The sequence below is a fragment of the Tenrec ecaudatus genome, chromosome 12 (assembly GCF_050624435.1).
Source record: "Tenrec ecaudatus isolate mTenEca1 chromosome 12, mTenEca1.hap1, whole genome shotgun sequence".
Classification (NCBI taxonomy): domain Eukaryota; kingdom Metazoa; phylum Chordata; class Mammalia; order Afrosoricida; family Tenrecidae; genus Tenrec; species Tenrec ecaudatus.
Genome location: NC_134541.1, coordinates 134,517,757 through 134,540,584, shown reverse-complemented (window position 1 = coordinate 134,540,584; position 22,828 = coordinate 134,517,757). Strand labels below are relative to the sequence as shown.

General features: G+C 49.2%; 1 protein-coding gene across 5 annotated transcripts in view; it reads right to left on the bottom strand.

Moving 5' to 3' along the window:
• Window positions 1–16,058: 16,058 nt before the first annotated feature.
• The window catches only part of AUTS2 (activator of transcription and developmental regulator AUTS2), a 1,157,636-nt gene continuing 1,150,866 nt past the window's right edge, over window positions 16,059–22,828 (bottom strand). For all 5 annotated transcript variants that reach the window (XM_075564998.1, XM_075565001.1, XM_075565000.1 and 2 more), the window contains 2 exons: window positions 21,713–21,938; window positions 16,059–19,206 (listed from right to left, as the gene is read on the bottom strand). In XM_075564998.1, coding sequence (XP_075421113.1) covers window positions 17,934–19,206; window positions 21,713–21,938 — 1,499 coding nt within the window. In that variant the 3' untranslated portion in view covers window positions 16,059–17,933. The remainder of the gene's footprint in view (window positions 19,207–21,712; window positions 21,939–22,828) is intronic.

Genomic DNA, 22,828 nt, shown 5'->3' with positions numbered 1-22,828 from the left:
CCGTGACCACACGCGGCTCAGCTGGGGATCTGCTTCACCCAGAATAGCCAAGACGACCCAAGGCGCAGCTCTACTCAGTACCACACGGGATGGGTGGGCTTGCCGTGTATTTAAGTAGTATCTCCCTTCCTGGGGCTCGGAAGCCTGGCCGTTAAGGGTTGGGCTGCAGACCGTGAGGTCAGCAGTTTGAACCCATCAGCCGCCCAACGAGAAAAAGATGAGGCTTTGGACTCCCCTAAAGAGTTACGGTCTGGGAAATTCACAGGAGCCGTTCTACCCTATCCTGTGGGGTTGCTCTGAGTCACCATTGACTCGATGGCAGGGAGCGAGTTTCCTGTGGGGACCTACAGACTCACAAACCCAAACCAAACCGGCTCTCATCAGTCGATGCTCACTCAACGCAACCCTACCTACAGGGCAGGGTGGAAGTGGCCTGATGTGTTTCCAAGACGGTCACTGTGTCCAGGAGCACAGAGACTGACTCATCTTTCTCCACGGAGCGGCTGTTGGTTTCAAACTGCTGACCTTGAAGTTAGCTGCCCAACGGGTAACCACAGCGCCACTAGGGCTCCTTCCTACTAGGACTAGACTGGGTGGCTTTAAAGATGAAAGGTATTGTCCTTCACTTTGGACACTTTCGAGGTTATGGCTCTCCACTCTCTCTAATGCAGTGGTTCTCAACCTTCCTAAGGCAGAGACCCTTTCATACAGTTCCTCATGTTGTGGTGACCCGCACACGAGGGGTTGCTACTTCGTAACTGTAATTTTGCTACGTCTATGAATCACAATGTAAATATCTGATAGACAGGATGTATTTTCATTGTTACAAATTGAGCAAAATGCACAGTAATTAATCACTACCCTGTTTCCCCAAAAGTAAGACATCCCCTGAATACAAGACCTACTTAGTTTTGCCTCTTACTGAAATATAAGGCATCCCGCCAAAATAAGGTCCCCCCCAAAGCTACCTTAACTCTGGACTCGACTATAGTGGAGGGACTGGGTTGGCCACAGAGCAGCCGGAGCAGACAGGAAGTGCGAGGTCTCTTTTAATAAAACAATAAACAATAAATGTGTACCATATTCTTCATGGGAAAATAAGACATTCCCTGAAAATAAGGCCTAGTGCATCTTTGGGGGCAAAAGTTAATATAAGACACTGTCTTATTTTGGGGGAAACAGGGTACATGGTGAAATATATATTTCTAATGACGAATGAAATTTTGTCTTGAAGCATGGTGTAGCATGGGTAACAGTCTTAACAGTAAACTAAATGGCTGTATTTTGCAACAGTATGCGTCAAAAGCCAACTTCAGTGCGAAGGTTGGGATAGCTTCTTTCTCACCAGATCAGAAATTCCCGGAGTGGTCTTTGCAAGGACACAATGGAGATCATCTTGCACAGCAAGTCTGCTTCACAAAGATATGAAAACCCTGTTTCAAAAAGATATGATGCTGGACATGGAAGAAGGCGCAACACAGTCTCAGACAGAACGGGATATGACTGCAGACACTTGATCCAGGATTTGTAACTGGCATTGTAGAGAAATCAGTTCTCGCTGCATCGCTGTTAATAAGTTCAATGAACTCCTCTTGTGCTGTCTCAGGAACATCGTCCACTTTGTGAATGGGCTTCTAGCCAACTGCAAGTGGGGTGTCAGGTAGATTTGGAAAATATGATCAAATTTCATCTGCAAGCATGTGCAAGTGTTCTTTAACAGAAATTATCATCATAATCCTTTTGTCTGGTTCAATGTCATGTTCCTCAAAACAAAGCAGATAAGGTAGGCAACATGTAAATTTTATTTTCATCTGATTTTTTTTTTTTTGTCAAAGCTGAAGTTTCACTTGGAATGATTGGATCTTTTCAGACAAATCAAGGCATGTTGCATTTGGTCCTTGCAGTGATAAAATTAACTCATTCAAGATGGCAAAGATGTCATCCAAGTAAGCTATTTTCTGCAGTTCACTTTTATCACTAAAAACTGAGGTCTTGCTTTCTGATTAAAAAATGTTTTGAGTTCATCATAAAGCTCAAAAACACATAACTTTTCTTCTTGACAACCATCTCACTTCAGTGTGAAATAGAGCATTATTCGGAGCATCCAACTCATCGCACAGTTGAGAAAACAGTCGATTGTTAAAGTGCTTGCCTTTACAAAATTGACAGAACTTATGACATTTTCATTAATTCTTGTAACTCTTGTGGCAGCATCTTCATTGTTAATATTTGCCGATGAATCATACAGTGAGTACTGATGACTTTTGGTAACTCATTCAGCACCAAACGTTCAAATCCAGATCGACATCCTAGCATAGCTGGAGCCGCATCTGTGCAAACACCACAAACCTTTCCCAAGAGATCTTAAGCGCTTTCAGAAATGAACCAACTGTGTCAAATAAACACGTGCAGTAGTTGTTGTTTCAAGAGATTTGCAAAAAGGAAATGCATCTTTAAAGTCGCCATCATCAATATACCTCATGTAAACCAGTAACTGTGAATAGTTTGCAACGTCTGTAGATTCATCAAACTGGATGCTAAATATTGGAAGTGGAACAGATTTAATTTCCTGGATTACCTGATCAAATATATCAGCAGACATGTCATCTATTCGTCTGTGGACAGTGTCACTAGATAAGGAAATTTCACTCAATTTCATAACAAATTTGTCTCCGATCATAATTTGAACAATGTCTTTGGCCGCTGGCAACAGTAAATCCTCAGCAATGGTGTGAGGTTTCACAGCTCTGGCGATTCTGAGTGCCACCAAATATGCAGCTTCAACGGCTGCTACATTTTGTTTGTGGTACTCGCCACCAGTGTCAAGTCTGCTTTCTTGAGTCCATCAGCTTTGCTTCTACAATAGTTGGTATCCTTGCCGGCAAAGCTCGGATGCTTGCTATCAAAATGGCGTTTTAATTTGTTCGACTTCATATTCAATTGATAGAACTTCACAACAAATAACACATTGCGGTCTCTCAGTTCCTGCTGTAATTATTGAGGTAAACCCATACTGTAAAAAAATCCTCACTATATTTTCTTTTCTTAACGTTCTTCTCTACATGATCCATTGTTATGGGATGGTTTGCTAATGAAAAGAATATATAACAATAGCTTTAGTAATACAAAAGATGATACATGGCAGAGTTCAGTCAATAAAGTTCATTAAAGTTTCCTATGATTTACCATTCTCTGTTGTTGATTTTACATACCTGTTACTATCACAAGAGGGCAGTATTCACATCAATCACAGCTGAATATAAAAAGACTGATTAGCATCCAGATTAAGTTCCCATGGTACAGATATTTTATTTTTTTGCAGTAATTATCATCCATGAAGTGTCGTTTTACCTCCAATACTGCTGCTTTCAACACAATTGCTGCTTTCCACACAGCAGCTACTTTCTACACAGTAGCTGCTCTCTACACATTTGTGACTGGTCTGCATAAGTACATTATGGCACCAACCCTGCCACATACACCTGTATTTGTATGGGGTGTATGTGGGATGGGGTTGGCGGGATGATATCACATGCCAGGTACTCGTATTTGGGTGCATTTGCATATGGGCGGACCTGCCTGGAGACGGAAGAGGAGTGATGTCTCGGTTCCTAAGACCATCAAAAATATGTGTTTTCCAATGGTCTTAGGCGACCCCTGTGAAAGGGTCACTCTGTCCCCAAAGTGATCATGAACCAGTTTGAGAACTGCTGCTCTAACGGAAGATCCTTTCCTGTGTCTGAGCTTCTGTCGGGCATTTGGTGATGGCGGGATGTTTTAGATGCATCTTCACATGTCCTCTGGCCCCCCACCCCCTGCCACACATGTGAGTACACACACACACACACACACACACACACACACACCTCCCCCAATCTGATCTCCCTACCCCAGTGTGATTTTGTCACCTGAACTGATGACATCTTGAAAGGAAAACCCTTTTCCCAAACAAGGTCACATTCAGTATCTGATCCCCGTGCTGAACTGTAAGCAGTGAGCTATCCAGAATGGCTCTTCTGTCCACAGTCCTTGTAACTCTCACCACATGACTTTTCCCTCAGGGATCTGGGTAGGAACAGGTGCTGTTTATGTGAGGGGTGGGCATGAGGGAGATCATGATAGGATGGGTGATTCGACTGGGAGTGGTTGGTAACCAGGCTTCGGGGTGATTGCTATCCTGCTGGGGTAAGAGGAGCCATCCCAGACGTGGGAACGGGGCACTGCACGAGACAAGAGCCACGAGCGGAGCGTGTCCTTTGGACCCCAAGATCCCTGAACATTAAATCTCCTTGATCAGGAGAGAATGGTGACAACGGATTAATGGCAAAGGAGCAGCGGCAGCAGAAGAGCCAGGAGCCAGAGCAGGAGACAAAGCGACGGACTTCCCAGCCCACAATGCAAGTGAAGCTCAATGCCTCTGGGCATACTCCAGGCACTACATCGGGGTAGCTAAGTTTGCCAACCCATGGAGTTTGAGCTGAGCACCTCTGGGCTGAGGTCGTTGGTTGAGTATCAGGCCCTTTGTGCACTTGTTGGCAGAGCTTTGGGGCATTACATGAGTAGGGCAGAGGCCAGTCGGCCATGAGCCCGAGAGGCCAAAGACCAGAGTGAGATCTCTCTGCGGGCATGGCTGAGAAGAGGCTGACCCATGCCAAGAATTGTGTCCTGACCTTTCATAACCTGTCCACTTTCCCAGTCACCCCCCTCAGCATGACTATTAGCTGTGATTTCTGGGTAGCCACTGCAATGGGTCCTTGAACCAGGCCGAACAGCCGAGTGCCGAACCCAGGCTCTGACCCACAGCTCACACATATTCGACCAATTTTCCAACAGCAAGTTCTAAACGCTCACGGAGGGGCATGGATGGAGACACAGTCCCTGGATTTAAAGAAGTCAATTCTAGAAACGCCAAGCCACTTGAGGTAGGTTGATGGACACCATGCGATCCCAAACTGAACACCAGAGATTGTTTACTCTGTTTGTTTTAAGAGGACTTGCCAGGGGGTGTCTTGAGTTTCCTCCACATCACCTAAATGCTGTAAGCATCAGAAGATAAACACAATCGTCTCTTGTTGTCTGTCAAGAGGTGCCTCTTTTCATTCCCGATATGAGTGATTGGCACTCTCTCAATTAATGTCCCTGGAGAGAGCTATCAATCCTATTAGTGTGAACAGAGACTCCGCGCTTGGCTTTGTTTATCCCTCCTTTTGTATGCCTGGGTTCCTGTGAAAGAATTTCAATACAGAAATGTCTAGCAAGACGCTTTGGAGGGAACACAGCACACGCCCATTTGCCCTTTGGGAATATGGCTGTGTGTCTGTTCACTCTGAGAATGATACAGAATGCTAGACATTTCTATATCCAAAATTGCCCCATTACCATTCCCCTCTTGAATGTGAGTGTGTGCATTTGCGTACACACATAGGATTTTTTCTTTTGGCCTTTCAGCATTGAGAATAAGTGGCAGGCATCATGAGATCTTATCCCCTAAAACACTGGAAAGATTTTCTTACAAATGAGTCTATTCTTTTATGCAACAATCATCCTCAAGACATTGGTGGAACGCCATTATGGACCATACAACCCATATTAACTTTTTCCTCCGAATTGTTTCAATAATATCCTTGGCCCCTGTATTAGACTGGGTACTCTGTGAAGAAGCAACACCAGTGATTCTTGTATGTTTGTGCACATAGAAAGAAATTTATGTCAGGAAATAGCTCCCATTCTAGTGGATAAATCCAGTCCACTTCAAGCCTGTGGGTCAATGGTAGGTTGAAACTGCTCCTGACTCATATAGTTATAGCAACAGATGAACCAGAAAGCATGAACACGAAACAGGAAGACCACGGGCTGGTGAATGTAAAGTCAAATGAATCCAAGGTTGGCCAATCACTGATAGCTCCTGGGGTCAGCAGGCAACGTGGCAGGGTCAATGACTAGACCTGGAATCAGACCTAGCAGGAGTATATGCTTTCCCAAAAAGTCTGCTTACAGAGGAGCAAGCCCTATGCCAAGCTGTCATTCTTCCATTTACACTAATGTTGTGATTGGGTCAGAGGGACTTCACTACACCACAGCTGTTGCCTGCTCACAGAGCTGATGGAATCACATTAGATCTCGTCACCAGGGATTATTGTCAAATTACTGAGAGACCTGGCCCAGCCAAGTTGACACAAAACCTAACTATCACAGGACCCACTTAAGTATCAGCATTGTACTGTTCTTGTGCATAAGGAAAATTTGGAAAGTGTTCTAGACTTTGGAACGACTTAGATGGCAATGGGGCTAGCAGGTGTTTGAGGGCTTGAGACCACCCCCACCTCCCCAAATCCATAAAACTCAACAAAGACACAGAAGATCTAAACAACACAATCAACAACTTGCTCTTAAAGACACACACAACACGCTTTACCCAGCACAGGGCACATTCTCCCCCAGAGCACATGGATTAGTTTCCAGAACAGACCATGTTAGGCTACAATGTGAGCACCGATAAATTGCAAGACACCAAAATCACACCAGTTATCTTCTCAGATCACAACCCCATGGGGTCATAAATCATTGTGAGGAAAATACCAAATGCATGGAAACTGGATAACATCCTGCCTTAAAAAAACACTGGGTAAGAAATTGAGATTTTAAAAAACAAAGTATAAAATATCTTAGGCTCAAATGAAATGGAAAGTACAACATACCAAAACCTTTGGGGAGCAGCAAAAGCAGCGCTCAGAGGCCAATGAATAGCAATAAATGCACACAACAACAGGTGAGAAGGAGCAAACATGAACACGTTACTCCTGCATATCCAACAATAGGAAAAGAGCAGCTTAAACAAACAAACGAACAAAGGCCACAGTCACCAGGAGAAAATAAATCAGAAAATAAGAGCAAAAATAACCAGAAACGGAATATAGTGGCGGCGGGAGGGAGGAAAATATCCATGAGAGTAGAAGTTGGTTCTCTGAAAGGATTAATAAAATCCACAACCCACTGGCCAAATGAACAAAGGAAAAGAGGAAGAAGATGCAAAGGACATGAATAAGAAAGGAAGGAGGCGGTGTGACAACAGAAACGATGGAAATTAAAAGGAAAACAACAGAATCCTGTGAAGAACTGTGACAATTGAGAAGACGAGAAGAAAGGGACGCAGTTCTAGAAATGCACTGCCTGGTTTAACCAGCACAGACTGGGGGGAAACGTTTAAACAGGCTTGTAACAATAAGATACTGAGCAGGTCATTAAAGAAAAAAAACAACAACAAACCAAAGCAACACTGTCTCCAGAAACACTGCAAAACAAACTCCCAAACCTCCTAATAACAAAGCAGCCCAGGTCCAGGTGGCTTCACGGGTTTATTCGACTCAACGTTCAAAGAGAGGCTGTTGTGGGGCGCTGTCCAGTCCCTTTCCACTCGTAGCAACCACACATACCTAACGGAAAATCCAAACTTGAACTGCTGGCTTTGCTGTGAACAGCCCGATGCATAACCATGACACCGCCAGGGCTCCCCACGTACAAGAGAATGAACTACCGGTTGCTGTTTGGGCCTCTGCTGTGTCAGCCGCTGCGTCCATCCTTCCCACGGAGGGGCTTCCTCTCTGTCGCTGCCCCTCTACTTTACCCAACATGATGTCCTTCGCCAGGGACAGGTCCCATGCGACGCCACATCTACGGTATGAGGGTGAGGCAAAACGCATCACTACTAGGTGGGTTCCAGGTGGTACCGAGATGTTTTATTCCAAACAACATCAATTTGAACACAGCTCTGCCATCCAGGGATGGTACCTTTCAGCCGAACAATGGACAGTCCTGGAACGTGAGCAGTGAGATCCTTACAGTGATCAGCACTCTGGGGTCCAGAGGGAAGCATCTGCCCCCAAACAGAGCTCTGAAGACTGGACTCGGCAGGAAAGGGATATGGGGAGCCCAGGGAGGAAGTGGGAGGAGCATTGTCACACTAAGGCCGTGGTTCTCTACCTCCCTAATGCCTCATGTGGTGGTGACCCCCAACCATAAATTAATTTCATTGCTACTTCATCAATGTCATCTTGCTACTGTTATGAATCGTCATGTAAATATCTGCTATGCAGGATGGAATAGCCCAGATCCATCCCATAGATGAATGGTGTAAGGAAACTGGTCATTCCATGTCATCGAAAATGATTAGACTATTAAAAATTATCAACTGTGAATACACATACCAGCTTGGGCGAGTCTGTGGAATTACACTGAATGGGAAAGATCTATCTCACATTTTTGAAATGAGAACATTCTAGAAACAGATGGCGGGGTGTGATAAGTACAAGAAGGGCAACCAAATGGGCCCTTGTGGTTGGAATGTAACCAGTATCTTGCCTGTGGTGGTGGTGGAGTTATGAACCTGCACAGGTGATGGGATTGTAAGCAACAATCACACACTCAAGTTTAACTGAAACTGAAAAATCTTCGTGGATCCTACCAGTGACAATACACTGCTTGTGATCATACGAGATAAGGCTTCAGAAAGGCCACTTCTCAATTCCATTTTCCCAGGAACTTTCGGAAACCCCCTTGTATCCTATGATTCTCACTGACTGCCATCGAGTCGATTCTGACTCATAGTGACGCTATATGACAGAGTAGCTCTGCCCCTGTGAGTTTCCTACATTGTAACTCTGTATGGGACCAGAAAGTCTCCTCATTCTCCCTCAGAGGGACTGGTAGGGTCGAACCGCTGACCTTGTAGTTACAGCTCGATGCATAAGCCAGGGATCCAGTTCTGCAAAGTGTCACCATTCAGTGAAGCGAGGCAGACTGTCCATGGGATCACTCTGTATGTGGGAACCATGACCTCCATAAACATGTCTGATCAGTCCGTAAGAATGTATGATATTGACTTTGCAGATGTAAGGGGGTCGTGGTGGCCCTGTGCTGTTAGGCACTGGGCTGTTAGTGGCAAGGTTGACGGTTCAAATCCTCCAGCCACTCCTTGGGAGAAAGACGAGGCTCTCGGCTCCCATAAAGTGCTGAAGGTCTTATCGAGGTGGCAGTGGGTGTGTCCACGTAACAGGACGCTGCTCTCTTTCATGCCTTTTCAAGCTTTTTAAAATTTTTAAACATTTTATTAGGGACTCTACAACTCTTACCACAATCCATACAAAAACATCAATTGTGTAAAGCACATCTGTACATTCTTTGCCCTCATCATTTTCAAAGCATTTGCTCTCCACTTAAGCCCTTTGCATCAGGTCCTCTTTTTTTCCCCTTCCCTCGTGAGCCCTTGATAATTTATAAATTATTATTTTGTCATATCTTGCCCTGTCTGACATCTCCCTTCACCCACTTTTCTGTTGTCCGCCCCCCAGGGAGGAGTTCACATGTAGATCCTTGTAATTGGTTCCCTCTTTCCAACCCACTCAAGCTTTTAGCTATGAAGCACACATACTCTGAATCCTTTTGTTTCTTTTTTTACAGCACATTTCTTTTTTTTTGTCCTTTCCTGAGCTCCATTTTGCTTTGTCTATTCTTATCACGATGCTAATTTGGACACATTCTCAATGATCTAAAGCCAGCGCACAATAGCCTGCGGGCCAAGCTTGCCCACCACCTGTTTCCAGGAAGTTTCATTGAAAGCCAGCCAGCACCTTTGGTTTACATATTGCCATTAAATAACTGAACTCGGTGTTCTCACAAAAATCTAACCCTCTGTACGAGCCCTCAATAAAATGATCTTAAAAAAACACAAAAAAAAATCTGTCTGTATTATTTCCTAACTGGCCCTTTATAGAAAGAGCATGCTAACCCCTGGTCCAAAGGATTAAAAATATGATTTAAAAAAATTCAGAATGTATAAAATCAAGATTTATAGCACAAATGTTTAAGTCAAAGTTATTTCCCTTAAGTGTGAATTCTCTGGTGCTGCTCTGATAGCAACAGCACAAGGGGGTGGGCTCAGCAAACAGGAATGCGTTCTCCTACAGGTCAGGAGGTGGGAAGGCTTCTCATTCTCTGGGCTCTGGGGACAGGTCTTGGTCCCTTGCCTCTGTCAACATCTGTGGGTCAAGCATTCCTTGGACAGAGATCTGCATGCATCCTGACTTCAATATTTGCCTGTGTCTGGGAACGTGTTTCCCAGAGAGGGGATACCACCCCCTGGGGGTGCACTAGCAGGATCCGGGGGACTGCAAAAGCAACACCAATGTATGGATGGTAGGCACAGTACAAAGGTTTTTATTTGTGCAGAAATTTTTACTTTAGGAAAAAATCCTACCGGGACAATATTTGAAGAGTAAAATGAACGTGCTTGTTATCAGAGAATGTTCTTCTGACACCACCTGCAAATGTAGTGTATCCCAAGCTCATTTCTGAGGATACCCCAGACCCCAAATAGGCACAGGATGAAGGCAGCCAGAGCTAGTGACGAGACAGGTGGTGGAAGAATCTATTGTAGTCCCACGTCTCCAGCAGGTGGGTTGAGAATGGTTTTCTGATGTCTGGGTGTTTCCGCCCTTAAATCCTCCAGCAAGCTAAAGCTGCACCCAGCCTCAGTGTGCCGGGGCAGGGCCCACATCTCAGCATTTGGGTGCCAAGGGTCCTTCTGTCTTGAAATGTGGAGACGGGGCCCTCTGGGGCCAGAATGGTGGTAGTCAAGAGAGGGTGTTAGGGGCAGGGCCTGGTCAGTGAGTCACAGAGGCGTGTGTGTGTTTCTGTGTGTGTGCACGCGCACAGGGTCATTCTCTCTACCCCAAGCCCGAGTGTATGGTCGGGTCCTAAAGAAGACCCACTATTAGGTAGACCAGAGGCCGGCTCTGTTCTGGGCCAGGGATGAATCAGTCTTAGGCAAGTGGCCCTGACCCCTCCTCCCAGGGATGGGCCTTCAGGAGAGCGTGGAGGGGGCTCAAGAGCTATCAAGCAGGTATCAGAGGCTGACTTTCAATTAGCAAATGAGTCAGTGGGTCAGGGATCAAACCCAAAATCAAACTCACTGCCATCGAACTGACAGCAGTTCATAGCGACCCTCCAGGACAGGGTAGAATTGCCCCTCAAGTCTCTGCGATTGATAACTGTTTACGGGAATAGAAAGCCCCATCTGTCTTTCTCCCATGGAGCAGCTGGTTTCGAACTGCTGGCCTTTCTAATTACAGCCCAATGTGTAACTGCTACACCATCCTGGGTTGGGGATATAGGGGAGATTTTTCAGATTCCAGGCCCGGGAATCCCTTGGCAAGACTTGCTGCACTTGGTATGTACTAGGTACAAAAGAGGCTGAGTGAGGACCAGGAGAAATCAGGGGCGGGTCCCTGGAGGTGGTGAGTGTGAGTGAGTGTCCAGAATACATCAGGGATACCCTGTGGGTGAGGAAGCAGACAGGCCCGGCACCAGTGAGGCAGCATCTCAAAAACACCAGTGACTTACGTAGTAAAGGTCGGCCGTGGACTCAGAAGGGTCCTGAGTGTGGAGGGTAGTTTAGGGGCCAAGTAAGAGGGGCTGGACCACTGTGGGGCAGAGGCAGCGGTAGGTGGGCTGCAGAACTCTCACCTGGCACGTGGGAGACGCAGCTTTGGTCCCCTTCCCGTGGAACGCATGCCCAGCAATCACCCATCCTTCGGTGGAGGTTGAGTGTGGCTCTGAGGCTGTTTCCAGATGGACTAGGAAGAAAGGCCAGGTTATCTGTTTTAAAACCAGCCAGTGGAAACCCAGGCCGTGCGCTGATGGGCAGACTTCACAAAGGCCAGCAGCAGCCCAAGCCCGGGTCCTCATCCGGGTCATGCATGGAATCATAAGTGACTCTTAAGCACCCTCTAGGACCGAGTGGGCCTGCCCCACAGTATTTCCATGGGGGAAGGAGATGGCCTCCTCTCCCTCCTCCGGAGCGGCGGCGGGGAGGGGGGGTTAGGAGCACAAGAAGCAGTTCAGCTTTGTCTCACCCATCACCAAAACCCTCTGTATCTATTTTCCAACTGGGACCTGGGTATCCTACAGACTGGGAAATGGTGCTGTGGATACCACCAGTGTGGAGCGTCAAAAAAGGAGGGACAGAACAAGGGACCCTTGGTCCTCTGCCTATCACCTTTATTCAGGGCTGTGGGTGCTCAGGGCATCCTTGGGACTGCAGGTTACACATGTGTCTGCAGAGCCAGCAGTCTGCAGTCCAGCCCCCTGGGGAGTATAGGGGCACTGCGTCCCAGCCAGTGAGCATAGAGCCTGGCCTGGGGCCCGCCAACTCAGCAGAGGAGATACCAGGCTGGTGGGATGGAGGGGCACGGGGCGGGGCATGGAAGGTTCTAGAAGGTAGTGTTTGACATGAGGCAGTCAGGGAAGTCTTGGAGCTGGATCTTCTAGGGTGACCAGGAAGAGTCTTACCCAAGGACCTTCCCTGAGGGACCCCAATGCACAACAGACCCCACAGAATGAAAACACTGCCCCGTCCCTCTTGCTGTGTGGAGTCCACTGTTGCAGACACGCTGTCCACTCGTCGTGCCAAGAGTCTTGGTCATTTCTGCTGGCCCTCTACTTGACTAAGCATGATGTCCTCCTCCAGGGACTCATCTCCCCCTGCAGTTAGGCTGAAAAACTTGCCTGACGCCTAACAGAGCTGTTTTCAGAGCTGCAAGAGCACTTCAAGGTGAGCTGATGAACCTGCCACAGAACTGGCTTGCCCAGGGCCCATGTTGGGGGCAGGAAGGCCACTTCCAGGTGCTCCTGAGCTTCTTCAATACCAGCTTCCTCCCTGTGTGCCAGAGGCCAGCCCAGCCCAGACGGTGACCATGACGCAGTTGCCCTAACCAGACCCTGCCCCAGGACCCCATGCACTCCCTGATGAACACCCAGGCCGCAAAAGGGGGGAGTTTGGTACCCTGGCATTCCCAACCCATTCCCTTGGGTCCTGCCAAAAATGCCAGCCAGCGTTCAGCAAGAATCTTCGTGACACTGGCATGACACTCGGATGAGTTTGCTCAAACAGGGCAAGGTCTCCTTACAGGTATGCCCTTCACAGGCCCTGGCGTAGTCCATCCGTGCTGATGCCTACTGGCCAGCATAGGCCTCAAAGTGCCCACAGGGTTACAGCTCGGAAATAGACCTTTGAAGAGGTTTCAGGATCTACATGACATGTCACTGAGTTCAATGGGGTGGCCAGTCAATGGATGCAGGTCCTTGACCGCAGGTCCACCCATCTGGCACATTATCAGCCATTCAAGACCTCAAACAGGAGACCTCACAACCTGCTTGGTACCCATGACGCAGGAAGAGCAAGGCTGGCCATTCCATAGGTGGAGTTGGCCACCTTTGATAATATATGCATGTATAAACCCAAACTCACTGCCTAGGCGTCGAGGCCAACTCACAGCGACCCATGGGACAAGGTAGACCTGCCCCTGTGGGTTTCTGAGACTGTCACTCTTTAAGAGTAGAAAGCCTGGCTTGCCTGATAAATAAGCCAACTTTGTGAAAGCAATCTTTCCAAGCTCAAGAAATGCTAGAAAATCCATTGAACCCCCAACCCAAACTCACTTCCATCGAGTCCACTCTAACTCAGAGCACACCCGCTCCCGGGGGTTCCGATGCTGAAAATCCTCCTAGGAGCAGAAAGCCCCATATCTCCCGTGGAGCAGCTGGTGGGTTTAAACCGATGATCTTGTACTTAACGGCCCAATATGTAACTCACAATATCACCAAACAAGAAAAAGCCCATGCCACTTTTGTTGTCCTTTGACTGTCCAAGAAATTAACAACGAAACCAGCAGTAAAAATAAAGCATCTAAAAAAAAAATCCATCTCACTGCCATTGAATCAATTCCGACTCATAGTGACTCCAGAGGACTGAGCAGAGCTGCTGGAAGGACGCGCCTAGCAGGTTTGCCAGAATGGATACGTGCACATGCTCAAGAGGGGACGTCTTTCACACCGGAAAACTCCATCCACGCAGATCAGACAATAGCACCCTCTTTTCTTCTGCCAGCCCTCCCTGGCGGAGGCAGAAAAAAGGACCAACAGCAAACCATGCCGCTCAAAGACTCAGAGCAAGAGTGTTGAGTGGAGGCTCAAAGGCAATCTGTAAGCAATTGGACATCGCCTTACAGTCAGGGTACAGTATAGCACCTTTCCTCTGGTTCTTTAATACTTCCTCACCCCCACTATGTATCAGTACCTTAATTCTATCTTTAAAATCTGGCTAGACCAGAGCATGTCCATGGGTACAGCTAGAGCTGGAAATACAAGACAGATAGACTCCCAGGACCAATATTGAGAGTAGCCATGCCAGGAGGGGACGGGGAAGGTGGGGGGAGAAAGGGGGAACCGATCACAATGACCTACCTATAAACCCCTCTCAGGGGGATGGACAACAGACAAGGGGGTAAAGGGAGGCACCAGAGACTGCAAGACTTGAAAAAATAATAATTTATAAATTATCAAGGGTTCGTGCGGAATGGCGGGGGAGGGTAAAAAATGAGCTGATACCAAGGACTCAAATAGAAAGAAAATGTTTTGAAAATGCTGACGGCAACATATGTACAAATGTGCTGGAGACCATGGACAGATATTTAGATTGTGATGAGAGGTACGATCCCCCAATAAAATGATTTTTTAAAAAAAATGAAAACCATGCCACTAAGTCCCGTTCACAATGACTAATTATCACCATCATTACATTCGCTATTTACTTGCCATGGACCAATAGAAGGTAACAGACATGTGGATAATGAGAGAATTTATAGGTTCCCAGGAAATCCAATCGGTGCTGGTACCCATCACTGTGGAGGAGCCAGAGCTAATCAGAGGGGGTAGATGAAGAGGTGAGAGGCAGGCAGGCCCAGGGACTACATCCCATGACTGATGGGAGTTTGAGATTGCAGGCAGGGGCATGAAACGAGAGGTGAACGAGAGCAAGCAGGAAGGAACCCCGTCGGAGCAGAAAGGCAGGATACCATGTGTACAGAGTGTCTGAAAGGGTCCAAGGAGGCAAAACTGGCTGGGTTTGGAAAACCATGGTGTGGAGGCTGTTTTCCAAACCACCTGTGTTTCTCCCAAGTCCTTTTCTCCAGCCTGGGGGAGTCAGGTATGAACATAGACAACTAGAGATGACGGACAGGGGCTTTGATGCCTGTAAGTGTTCTGGGCTCGCAGCTCTTGATTCAGCCCAGAGCCTTTCCAGGAGCCCCTGGTAAATGTGTATGTATGTGTGTGAGTCAAATCTGCTGCCACCCCAAATGTCTGCCCGTGGTCATTTCTAATTCCTACCTGGCAGATGCCCCACCTTGCTAACCTGGGGTTCTGAGGACAAAGGCAGATGGGCTTGTCTTTTTCCAGTGAGATACAGATGCCACCTCATCCAAACAGCCATTGTACTGACCCGATACAGGATGGAACCTTGGAAACGATGATGGATTCTGGAGGATAAAGGAGCCATATGTACATTAATAATTCGGGGAGACCCAGAAAAATGTAGACAGTAAAAAATAGGTTGGGAAGGTCTTAGGTAACATAAGGTAGGAAATGCGCAGGAACAGGCAAAGACAAGCGGTCAGATCTTCAAAGCAATTTCTCATCCACAGAGAGAACTAAAGACTTAATAGTCTCTTGCTGATGTGGCCCAAGCAAACGTTCACCTACAACATGCACAAGGACTCTGGCAGGAATTTGTGTGTGAGCAGACACACGCGCGCGCACACACGTCAACCACAATGGATGGGATAGGCACAGCTGTTTTCAGAAAGATTAACTGCAGGGTTGGTGAGCTGGGTGCTGGGCGGTTCTATCTGCCAGTATGGTTTCACCCCTGAGGGTCATCATGGCCCCCCACACAAGCAAGCAGTTGGAAGCTCAGTTCACATTTTTTAATAACATGGCACAGTTTACATCACACAAGGAGTGTCCGCCGATGAAAACATGCTGAGATTCAGTCGCTGTACTTCTTTTTGTTTCTCACATAGGATCTAGAAAGGACTTTATTACATACAGGGTCAACAGCAAAAAGGTCCGTATAGAACAATCTCTTTACAATACTGAAAGCTACCACTACAGTTCCAGTGTACATAGTCCTTGGATTTTTTTGTTTTTATTTTAAAGTTGTTGTCTTTAAAAAAAAAAAAAAGGAAAGGAAAAAAAACACCCAAAACAACCCCCCCGCCAAAGAAACAAAAAAAGAAAAAAGCCCCAAACAAAACAAAAAAACACTGCACAACATCTGGAGTTCACAAAATCTGAAGCTCACAACTAAACCTTCAGTTTACTACTAAAATAGAATCTCTCTGCTTATTAGAAACGATGGTTGGTAGTTCACTTATTTTTTTGTTGCAAAAAACAGGGTAACGATGTCAGATATTACTTTTAGTATACTAGAAGATCCGATGGAACTAGTTTTTATTTCATACATATATTTTACAGTCCAGTAGACAAGATATAGTGTATTTCTCTGCTAGTAAAGTCATATTCTCTCCAAATATGTAGACAATAGGCTGAACGTTATTATAAAAGGTGATGAAGAGACGCTACGATGGAGGTGAACTTAAAAACACCAGCACACACTAGACCTTTCTCTGCCACCTCTTTCCCCCCATCCCCTCCAGAAATCTCAAGGGCTACATGAGGTTTTGATCTGTTCTGGTTTATCTTTTTTTCCCCAAATGTTCTTTTTCCCCACCAACTGGGAACTCAAGTCACAGTGGGAGACTGTACCTTAAACTACCGGCTCTTCGGTCCAGTGGAAACATAGCCATCATCTGAGAAACGTGAACTTTCCTTCAGGATCAGTTTGGATGTAGCTGACTGGCATTACTGAACGAGTCAGTGTGTACAGATATGAGCTAGGGTGTGTTGACAAAGGCATGGTTCCGGCAATGAGGTGTGCGTGATGTTCTGTGATCCATGAGGGATGGGGGCTCTGACCTGTCAGCCAGACACTGCGCTGACACCTACCCTCAGATTTTGGCATTGGGCAAATCCCAGTTTCCCTGGTCTGGCTGTTCCTGTCCTCTGACCTCTGTGGGTGGGGTTTGCACCTGTCTTTCCCCTCCCCTGCCCCTATGGGGACCCACAGGCGGCATCTTCAAATGCCAAGCTCCAGCCCGGGCCCCACTCTCAGATGGTTCTCCGTATGGGTAAAGCAAGCAAGGAAAACAAGAGTCATATCACGGTTAAGCGCTTGTTCAGGGAAAATATGACCTTAAGTATGTTGAAAATGGATCAGAAAAGGCTCCTTTGAGTTAGGCGGGCTTTGGTGAAAAGCCCTAAGATTCATTGCATAGTTGAAGGGTTTAGCTGTCTTCTCACAAGATACAGGAACGTGGCCTCCCCTGGGCCGACCTCGCTCCTTGCTGCGATCATGTTTGCAAATAGCACATTTTAAAGAAGCATTAATGTATTATGTTACTTAATCTTTATCTATTTACATCTGTACAAAGTAAAGCTTTCATCTTACCCTTTTGCATATATGAACCATTAGCCCAAGAAGCAATCTTTTTTTTTTCCTTTCTTTTTCTTTTCTCTCTCCATTTTTTTTTTTTTTTTTTACAGAACTATGTACAGGTCTTGCCTTCTCATCGGAAACCGCTTTGCACGGTGGGTTGTGAACTCCCCTCCCCTCCCCCACCCCGACCCCACCCATCACATCATTCAATGGGTGTGTGTTTCCTCTTCACTGTTGGGGTGCGGATCTGAAGTTTCACAGGAGGGGAGGAGGGAAAAAGAAAGCTGAAACCCAAAAAACCCAAAAGACATTAAAAATGGATGACTTGGCTAAAAGATCTGAAAAATTTCAACAGAGAATATACAAAAAAAAAAAGTTTCAAAATCTGCACTGGAGTCTGTACATGTCTGTCTGTGTGTGTTTACACGGGGGACAGCCGGGAAGGCCCCGAAGGTCAAGGCTCGGGAGTCCTCTCGCTGGTTTTGGCCGGGCGTCTTGTGGGGCGGCTTTGGAGGGGTAGGCTGGGGGTGGTGTCTCCATCCTCTCATCGTGCCTCGATGTCCTTCAGGGTGTGGGACGGCGGTCTCTCCCTCATCTCTGCGGACAAAGGGGTGGTCCTTCGGGGGGAGACCGGGCGGCCCCCCAGCGTGGAGATGAGCGGGGGCGGGGCGCTGAGCGCGGCTGTGGGCGGGGTCTTGTTGAGCAGTCCGTTCTGGTGGCCCGCGGTGGGGCTGATGCGGGGGTAGTGCACGTTGGGGAGCCCTGGGGTGATGAGGCCCGGGTGGGGCAGGTGTCCGTCGAGGGAGGCGGGGTGGACCGAGTGCAGCCGCGCCGGCTCGTAGTCCTCCCGCAGCACGTGCAGGCGCTCGCGCTCGTCCAGGTGGGCGCTGCGCTCGGGCTCGCGCCGCGGGTCCAGGGTCAGGGGGTGGTGGTGGTGATGGTGGTGGTGGTTGTAGTCGTGGGGCTCCCGGTCCCGGAAGGAGCGCTCGGCCTCGTACAGCCGCGGCGTCGAGAGGCGGTGCAGGGGGTCGCTCCGCAGCAGGAAGTCCCTGCCCAGGGGGTCTCGGCGGTGCATGTCCAGTTCTCGGTAGGGGTCCCTCAGGGGGTCCCGGATGGGGTCCCAGTGGAAAGACGGGTACGGGAAGCGCTCCCCGCCCGGGATGGGGCTGATGCCCATGAAAGGCGTCATCATTCGAGTCCTGTCCAGGGAGCTGATGCTGTTCATGGGGTGGATGCCCGCCACGCCCACCGCCATGGGCACCGAGGCCAGCGGCCCTGCGTGCACGCCTGATGCCGAGCTGGGCGGCGGGGGCGGAGGCGGCGGCGGCGGCTCGGCCGCGCGGTGGCTCTGCGGGGCCTCGGGGGGCACGTCGTGGTCCTCCTTGCGCTCCTCCTTCACCTTGACCTCCGAGCCCTTCTTGGGGTTCTCGTAGGCCGGCTCGCTCTTGCGCGGTTCCGCCTCGCGGCTCGAGGTGCTGTTGGGCCGGGCACCCTCCACGGCGGCGGGCGTCCGCACGTAGGGGGACGGCACGCGGGCCAGCTGCTTGGCCTCGTCCCCCGCGGCGCGCCCCTCGTGGCCGTGGCCGTCCTTCTCGGGCAGGTGGCCCTCCTTCGCCTTGTGCTCGTCGGCGGCCAGGTCCTTGCGGGCCTCGCCGTGGTCCCGCGGCTCCCGCTCTTTGGGCTTGTCTTTCTCGCGGGCCTCAGTGTTCAAATGACCCCGGATCTGTTCGGTGGCGCTGCGGCCGTGTCCCAGGCTGCTCACCGGGAGGACGGGTGCTGGTGACGGGTGGCTGGGGTGTCTCTTCTCGACGCTTTCCCTGAGGGGAGACAGGGAGAGAGACACACACACCAGGGAGCCGGTGAGAGCGCGTCGGCCTGCAGGGGGCGCCAATGAGATGGTGGCGTGAAAGCGCGTGCGTGCGTGCGTGCGTGCGTGCGTGCCTTCGGGACCAGGTGCTGCCACCTAGGGCCTCAGATGCCGCCCTATCAGGGCAAGACCAGCTGCCCCGCTGGACTCCCCGGATGTCCCTTCGTGCCCGCCTAAGGGGTGTCGCCCTGGGCATGCTGGGAGTAGGAGACCCTCGCTGAGGGGGACGACGGCTCTCTGGATTCTAAGAGTCACCTGCCTCACGCAGGACCGCCGCGGAAGCGTCTGGAACGTCAGCGAACCGGAAGTGGACGGACGCTGGCCAACAAGTCTGCACAACGCACTGGGCTTGGTTCTCGGGGCCACTCCATCTGAAGGAGGGCGGCTGAGGCGCGCGCGTGCACACACACACACACACACACACACACACAATCACAGCCAGCGGGGGACAGAGCGTGACAAATCTCACCAGAGCTTCCTGCTCCGGGACGGACACACGGGACTGGATGGCCTGCTACAGAGAAAGAAGGCGGATAGGGGGCAGGGCCTAAGATGTGACTCGCGAAGGAGAGGTCCTGAAGAAACCCAGCTTTTCACAACGCCTGAGGACACAAGATCCTGTGGCCTCCGGAAGGACATGCGAGTGTCTCAGGGTGGAACGCGAGCAGAGATGAGGGGGAGCGTGACAGACGGGGCAATTGTTGAGGGCATCCGCAAGGGGCAATGTGGAAGACAGCGGTGAGGGGCCTCTCCTGGCCGGGGGCTGAAGAGGGCCACGCAGAACAGCCAGATGGAAAGATGAGGAAACCAAGTCTGGGAGAGGAAGCAGGCTGGCCCTGGGACGTCACCCTGGCCCAGGATTTGTGGGCAAGGGACAGCGGCCGTGGGAGAATAGAATAGAACTTGTTTCCCCAGGCATGGTGTGTCCTGGTAACCTAACCTGCGAAGGCTGAGGGAAGGCGCTCAGTGTTTTCCAAGGTAAGTAAAGCTGCGGTGTGCATTTTCTCGTCGGTCCCTGGCTTTGCACCAGGAAACCATTTGGACACATCGAGAAAAGTGGGGGAAGTTTTCCTTGCCACCACCTGGGGCTTTCTCTCCAGTGACAGATGGTCTAGAGGGGGCTGGCGGGCTCCTGTCTGTCCACCTGATGGCAGCAGGTGACAGCTTAGGCTGAGTGTTTGGAATGATCTTCCCACTGGTCAGGGCATTTATAACAACCCAGGCTCTCCCCCCCCCCAACAAAAGGGGGCATCTTTTTCCCTAAGCAAGGAATCTGTTTAACAGGATGGCCGATGCTGAACAGCTAGTGACCTGCAACACAGCAAACACACACACACAAACACCATGCATAGCAAAGAAAAACTCGAGAAAATTCACATCACTTATCTAACCTAAGAGCGGAAAGGAGATTGCAGTCAGGTATTGTCTTTAGAGTTCCTGGATGGTACAAACGGTTAAGGGGCTCAGGGTTGGAGGGCCGAGTCCACCCAGCAGAAGAAAGGCCTGGCAATCTACTTTGGGAATAACCTCAGCCATCGAAAACCATAAGGAGCAAGTTTTACTTTGAAACAGATAGAATAGGTTGTCATGGGTTGGAATAAAGTCAAGGGCATCCTGTTTTGGTCTTAAGAGTGGGGGAGGTGTACTTTACGCTTTGCTTATCCATTTGTGCACACACCCCACACACACTGAAGAACAATATGAAACAACAGCGTGCTCCGCTAAGAATGCTGATGACATTCTTTTAGGAACACCAACCTCAATCTATGAAGGTATTCCCCTTTTAAGGTTACCTTGTTTTTAGGCCCGGGTTGACCAAGCAAAGAGTTACAAACGGGTTAGTAACATTACCCACCAGCCAAACAAAATGAAACACAGGAAAACCAAACCCCTCACTTGTTGACGTTTCTCTACAGCTAGAGTAGTCATAAAACAGAAAATGATTATCAGTTGTCCGTGAGCCCCACGACGGGAGTGTGAACACAATTGGAGGAAAAATTAATGATGAGGCCATGCAAACATGACTTTTCTAGAACAAAACAAAAGAAAACAGAAAACGAAGCGAGAGGAGAAACCTGTGGATGAGGTATGGACTACACGAACTGGAAAAGCAAATATGGCGTTGATTCATGCTGTGTGTGTTGGGGCCAAGGCTCGAACTCACTAGCTCTCAGACAAAACCTGCTGGCGGGACATGCTAGTGGGCCTTCTCCCTGTTGGAAATGCCTTGGGTCAGGAATAGGATCTTTGTCTGTTCGTGTCCTATGGCCGAGAGGCAATGGGGGGGGTGGGGGAGGGTTTGGGGGTGGCGGAGGCCTAGCTGTGGGAAGGCGTTGCAGCCACGGTTCAGCAGAGGCTCAAGGCTGGGGCAGGGAGGGTGGCTGGCCGGGCCCCGGTGGTGCGTGGGACGGAGTGGGGCTCCCCCATGGGGTCTCGAGAGCAGTTGCTTTTCGTACCTTTCTTTGTCATCCTTACTAACGGAGGAGGAGTCTCGTTTATCTACATCTCTATCTCTGTCATGAGCTGCAGCAGACGCGCTGCGCTCCAGCTCCCCCGGCTTCAGCCAGGGCGGAGGGGTCGGGAACGACGGAGGTGTTCGGTGCAGCCGGTTCCAGGGCTCGTGAGGGTTGCTAAAGTTCTGCACACTGGGGCCATCCTTGTGGCCGAACATTGAGTTGGGTGCTGAAATGGTGAAGTGGAGAACAAAAAAGGTTTCAGAGAAATCAGCGAACCTGCTGGAATGAAGGTACTTACCAAAAAACGCTTAACAGCACTCAGAGTTAAAATGAATACATATTATTGGGAGCTGGAAAAGGAGAGATTGACACATTCATTAGAGGAACTCTGTCCTAGCCGGAAGAGGTAAGCGCACAGCTTTTAAACTTTTTTTTCCTTTTAAAACCCAAGGTGAAGGGTAAGAGTGTGTGGGGGGGAGGGAGGGGATTACCAAGGGAAGGGGCCATGGAGGTGCCAGTGTGACCCAATCCAATACGGTGGAACAGCCTGCACAGGGCTGTCCTGTTAGGGTGTGATGCAGGGTGGGCTTCTCAGCCATCCTTTCCCACACCTCCCCACCAAGGTCACCCTGACTCACTGGCACCCTGTCGGAAAGAGCAGAACGGAAGTGCCCTGCTGGGCGTCCGAGGCTGTGCACCACTACAAGAAGATGCATGTCTCATCTTTGTCCCGTGGAGCAGCTGGTGAGTCAGAACGGTCAACCTTTCTGTACCAGCCTCATGGTTAGCCAGTGGTGCCGCCACGGCTCTCCCTTAGCCACTGTAGTGCTGGGAAGAGGAATGCTACTCTTTCCCGAACTTCAGCGCATGAAAACAAACCAGGCAGGCCCAATCGGACCTAGGCAGGTGCATGTGGTCTCCATGTGTTAATTTAAATAAAGATGGAATTGTGTTAGCACCTGCGCTGGCGGTGTTTTAGGCCCCAGATCATACACAGCAGGAGAGCAGACAAGTGGCTGACCGATTGACCCACACAATAGGCCAGAGGGTTACCACTTTTCTTCAGATCACCTTTTATCTTAATAGGAAAACATACTGTCCTAGATTATTGCAAAA